We start from the raw sequence: 6,000 nt of genomic DNA, 5'->3' as shown, positions 1-6,000 counted from the left end.
CATTTTCTTGCGAACATGGCCCGTGGCACGGTGCACACCAATAAACTCAACCCCGTTGTGTTAGTCTCTGCCCAAATACTCAGGGTTCAACCCGGGCCGCACGCCGCCACGTGGAGCCCGCCCAAGGTAGCTCCAGCGATCACTGACCACACCATCGGCCCCGGAGTGGGGATAGTGCGATGTCCACCCCCGAGAAACAACAGCGCACATGAAAGAGCGCAAGAGAGCTAGTATGCTGCGTCATATCTTTGAATATATATCCTGTATAGAAGTCGCCAGCCCGGGTTAAAATTTCTAATATGGTTTGAGGTAGTTGGTTAATTCACCGCCGCAATCGCCACCATCTCTAGGGCATCGACTTGTGGTGGTCCCTGGCGGACAATAGTGTCGGAACTCTTCAAACACCCCTTCCCCCTCCCGTTGAACGACCTTGAGCTGCAGTGAATGATGGGTGGGGGGTGCGGGGGAATGACAGCGGGCGACAGTGCTGCGCTCTAACGTGTAAATAACAACCTAAGACGATACAGGTCGTTACGGCAGCGCCTTGCAGCGGTGAAGTTCCCAAGCTGCTCATCATACGCTCCTGAAAAACGTAGAGTAAATCCTATCCACTCGCAACTTCTATACATATATTCAAAGGTCATATCTACCTTTCCCTGCCGTCTCCTCTATCGGTTCCCCCACCACATACCTTAGCTATTCCCCCTCATGCAATTGGAATTTTCTTAACGCCCAAAAATTGTAGCTCCCTCAGCAAAGGAGTTTTTCACTTCAAAAATGTGAGGGAGTCATTCAGTACTCGCCAAAGATATGTAACATCTAACCTCAGTAACGAGCAAATTCATGTGTTCTCATTGAACAGAAACACTTATAATACAAAATTTTATGTAGAATCCTTTAAAATAAAATATAAACCTGAATCCTTTTAAAAAACATATATAACACTAGTATATCTTTGCATATTTGTTTTTTGCTTAGATGACTGAAAATCTGTCTGTAAATACTTCCTGCAAACAAACTTAAACCTTTACTGAGCTGATTCAACATGGTGTTGAATAAATGTAGGCTAAAAATTATAAGAATTCTAATGTATTTTTTTAAGTTGTCAATGTTATAATTTATAGTCATAAAAATAAATCAAGTATAAATTATTTTTTAATACCCCTGCACACTTTAATTTATGCGATGTTCACAAAAATGGATGAATCACATGGATCCACCACCATCTATTCGATATTTCAGAGACTTCTGCAGATGGCAGCACTGTGGTTACACATTTCAGTTCAACTTCCATTCAAGAAAATTCTCCTACCAAATGCAGTATACCAAGGCCGAGATGTTGCACATAAAAATTTTTTTTAGTGTAACAGGGCAACGTTAAATTAACGTTCTACTGTAAGTAAATGAGAATAAAACAGCTTGTATAACATTAGAAACAGATTTATAAAACCATAAGTATGTACACACACTTCACAGAATGCGGATCTTGCGTGAAGCTACGACGGCTTGTGGTCGGTATCCGCGCCCATCTCGTCGGCAGCGTCTTCATCCTCGGCCTCGTCTACGTCCCTCCTGCCCGCCGGGACGTCGTCCAGATCGTCTGATCCCGGCTCCATCTTGAGGTAGGCCTCCTCGACGGAGGCCCGGAACGCGCAGGCCGGATACTCCGGCCAGCCGCTGAAGTCGCGGAATGTGGACAGTATCTGGCGGGGCGAGAGGTCGCCGAACCTGGAGTAGATGTTCACGTCCTTCGCGATCAGCCGCGGTCCACAGCCAGGGATCCATCGCCTGCAAAGAACACAACCCCCACGTACGTGTCATCATTTCCACTCCTCAGAATTAATCTTGTTACTGCACAGAGACCAGATTTAATGGTTTTATTGTTAAGCCGAATTTTTTTTTAAAAACCAATTCATAATTTATTGTTTTTATAAATTATCTTTATGCATAAAGCTAGTGTATTAATAAAAAAAAAAATATGACACTTAAATATTTCTTGGTACTTAACACACCAAAATAGTTTTAGTTTACATGATACATAATCATCTTAAACAACAGTTTGTAATAACAATAAGTATGTCTAGGGCATGACTATTCAGAACAAAAATACATTTTAGAATGTTTGTTTTTTTGTAAAAAAAATGTACAAACATCAGTAACATAAAAATAAGTTACTATATTAACAGAAGCAAGCTGAAATCACGTCAAAATAATTTATTCAAATCAATTTACAGTACAACCTCGATTATTCGTGTCTTTATTAACCGAGCATTTGATTAACCGGGTTTTCAACTAAAAATTAAACTTTTTTTTGGAGTGGGGGAGGGGGGGGGGGGGGGGGGGGGAGAGAAAGAGAGATCCCTAGCCTGCAAAGTAATTCATTAGGGAAGGAACAAAAAAGGAGTAAAACTAAAACCATGTATTAAAAGTAGAAATGAACGGACAAAGAAACAGACTAGAATTGCCAGTGAGAAGAAATACTAGTCCGGGTAAAGCTGGATTACAAGTACAAAACAACTGCCCTTCCTGTTATAGGTAGTAAGTGCAGTGCATGTCAGACAAAAATGAATAAACATGGGATTTACTTACCTTAACCACATATTGGTTTAGGTTATCCGTTTTCCCCCCTAAAAAGTTCAATGGGCTTTGTTCACTTGTTCTTCTACACAGAAATTTACCACTTAAACACAATTCCACCTAGGCTTACAGGGAGCCTAAATTCACAGAATTTAGAGCTTCTTTATGTGTTTTTTTTTTTTTTGTAGATTTGGCTCTAAATAACTCAGCATCACATTTTTGCTCAAAACAGGTAACCCTCTGTCAAGATTTTGCCAACACTGTGAAAGTTGTTATAAATTGATGATCTGAATAGAGATATAGTTTTCTTCTTATTCTGCATTTGTCACAACAGCAGACCTTTGCAGACGTTTTTGTACGAGCACAACTATATTTTTTTTTGGCAATTTCAATATCTGGAAACATCTGTCCAAAGAGTGTTCCAGCATTATCAGTGCAAGTGAAGGGCTTATATGCTACACAATATCACCCTTTCTGACATGCAAGATGGAAAACTCACATAGAAAAAAATAACAAAATGCAGCATGTTCACATTTTATTGATGGTAAAATGCCCAGAAATTCATCACTGAATGTCACCATTTTGATTTGATATGTTACACTTGCAATTGGGCTTTCACTGGTGGCAAGGTGTACACTGCCAGATACTTAACTTGACTTAGCACCATTGCTATGTATATAGTATTATAGCCTGAATTTTTGGTAAATACAAATAATGTGTATGGAATACAACAGTGAAACATATTTCATGACTGTGCTGTAATAAAAAAAATGTAAACACTACCTAACAATGTACAATGTTGACAACACAATCTTAAAAAATGTATTAACATTTTATGTTTGGATAACATACACCAATGATGAGTGCTTATCAAAACAAATTCTGAGTAGGCTGTATTTTGGACTTTAGCCGCCAGGGGTTTGTTTAATGTATTTACATCATGCTGAACGGGAATGTCGTGGTAGTGTATGAAATAAAATGATTTAATAAATTTGATGCTGCTTTATTTTTTGATGTAAATTTGATGAACGTCTTACGTGACAGTCAGGCGGCCACACCAGAAAAATTGTGACACAAAACCGCGAAAAACTCAGCCAATCGTTCACAACCACCGGCTCAACTGACTCCATATCAACATCAGAATCATCAGAAATCTATTCACTGTCACTTCTTGGGAGGCAGACGGCTGAGGCTCGCTCAAGCACTATTTTCGCACCTCCTTCAGGGGCTACTTTTGCCCCACCGGCTCATTTTTTGTTTGCTACGTTTTACCTCAAACAATATCTGCGAAACTTCTCTGCATTTTTAATTGCTTCTGCTCGGGTTAATTTTACTGGTTTTCTTTCTTTTCTCCAACATAACCTTTTTTCGCTTAGGCATTTTGCGAATAATGGCTTCGAAACAAAATTTAGTAACTTCATAGTTATTCCAGTTAAACTAGCGCAACTCAGTGCTCACTCATGAGCAACTTAAGTTTAATTCACGCATATCTGTATATTACTTTCGGAGTTACAGCTCTCACCAACTTAAATTTGACGCTCCTCACTAATGCTCATTACGTCATTACTACAAATGTTAACTGGGTGAATCATACATAATGACCGCAGGCCAAGTCTGCTCTACTAAGATATATTTAATTCAACTCTGTAGCTTTCATAGTTTAAGAGTTTTAACTGGTGTCAATCCTCAGCCAAAGAAACGACCTCCCGAAATTACTGCAACCACTGACGTCAGCACATAACAGAAGTGTGCTTAACCCCAAGTTTTTAAGTGAAAATTACTGGTGAAATAAGCTGGTCAAATACTGTACATACTTACAAGTTATGGTACGACCTATAATACATATATACATGGTACTGGATAGTGCCATGTTATTGGTACGAATGCCAGGAAACCTATTGATTTACAACCTTAAAACTACAAACACCCCAAGAGTAACTCTAAAACACAAAAGTCAGAGATTCAAATACCGAATCGGGAGTCCAGGAGAGTCTCCCGCCTAACGCAAGAGGGTTGTCAGCTACGCAGATGCAGAAGAATCCCTAATTTAGCACCTTCAGATTTTTCACCACTTCTTGTGTTCCCTTACAAATGCTTTCACAGAATCTACATCATACCCCTCATTTTTGAGACATTTCTCCCCAGATAAAGTAAAATAGGAAGTCCCGAACAATTTCCATTCAGAGTAACTACTACTAAGTGGATTCCAAAATCATGGAAGCACCTCGTGAATGTTTTCCTTGCTATGACCGACTCACTCGAGCTGGGGTATGATCCTGTTGTGGCGGCTGGACATGTTTTGCCGGATGAAGAACCACAGAGGCTGCAGTTGCTCCTGGGGCACCACAGTGTCGTAGAAGTCCCGCCTGGGGACGCACTTCACCAAGTAGACCCACTCCGGGTCCAGCTTCGGCCCCTGCACCCACAGAGCTACTGCGATGTGCAAGCGCTTGACTGCCACAACTCTGGGACGAGCACGGCATTTGCCTAAATACACTACAGGTAAAGCACATCTCATCGTGTGCATTTAAACGAGCATTTAATATTTTTTTTAATGCGCGATTTCTGCCATTAGTAGAGACCATAAAAATTTGCAGGTTCATTTCGTGTTATGCTAAAATTCAGATAATTATACCTCAGTGCTGCTTCTGTCATTGGTCACTGTTAATCTGGAGTACTGGGGGCCAATTAGAGACCCTCACTCATATAAATGTCGAATCACAGGCCACCCAATCGAGACAACTCACAAGTCAGCAGCCAATGAACAGTTGGCAATTTGCCCGAGTGTGTAGAGGGTATTGGAGTCTATCCTGGAGGTCGTTGAACCTGCAAATTTTTCCGGTCTCTAGCCATTAGCGCTGTCTAGGGACAAGATTTTATGGTTTTATTTTTGGGGTAAAATTTTTTTTAAATTGGGAATTTCTGTGGTTTTTTTTTTACATTGTGATTATTCATAAGAATGGTGTATTATTACACAAATATGAAACTAAAATATTTCTTAGTATTTATTTCACCAAAAAAAGTCTCATTTTTAACTGACAGAATAAAATAATTTTTAGTAAGTTATGACTCTAAAAGAAGTACCCAGAAAAATAAAACAGCTGAAACCAAGAGCGATCCAAAAATTCTCTTTGATATGCCTCTGACAAAGGAATGAATAAGGGAGAAATTTCATAAGCAGTTCCAAGGAAGAGGTGCACATTCTTTAAGCAATCTTTAGAGAACTAAGAAGAGAAAAGTGTTAATGACTGGTGAAGATTAAAGAGAAGGATTTTGAATCGGCTGCCCACATCAGAAGATGATTTGTATCACCTCCTACGAAACCCTAACACCTTAAATCTAATTTTTCTAGTCTTCCCTCCATCCCCCATCAACAAACACTCACTTTCAACCATGCGGAACTTCACATGCATTGACGGGTCA

At 39.9% G+C, this 6,000-nt stretch overlaps 1 protein-coding gene across 1 annotated transcript in view; it reads right to left on the bottom strand.

Annotated features, from left to right (window-relative positions):
• Nucleotides 1-1,424: 1,424 nt before the first annotated feature.
• The window catches only part of LOC134536047 (dimethyladenosine transferase 2, mitochondrial), a 198,133-nt gene continuing 193,557 nt past the window's right edge, over nt 1,425-6,000 (bottom strand). The window contains exons 6-7 of the mRNA XM_063375575.1: nt 4,836-4,993; nt 1,425-1,788 (exon numbers count right to left, since the gene is read on the bottom strand). Of these exons, the coding sequence (XP_063231645.1) occupies nt 1,497-1,788; nt 4,836-4,993 (450 nt within the window). The 3' untranslated portion in view covers nt 1,425-1,496. The remainder of the gene's footprint in view (nt 1,789-4,835; nt 4,994-6,000) is intronic.

Source organism: Bacillus rossius, chromosome 10, assembly GCF_032445375.1.
Source record: "Bacillus rossius redtenbacheri isolate Brsri chromosome 10, Brsri_v3, whole genome shotgun sequence".
Classification (NCBI taxonomy): Eukaryota; Metazoa; Arthropoda; class Insecta; order Phasmatodea; family Bacillidae; genus Bacillus; species Bacillus rossius.
Note: the sequence above shows the minus strand (reverse complement) of the source record. Positions and strands in the feature narration are given on the sequence as shown.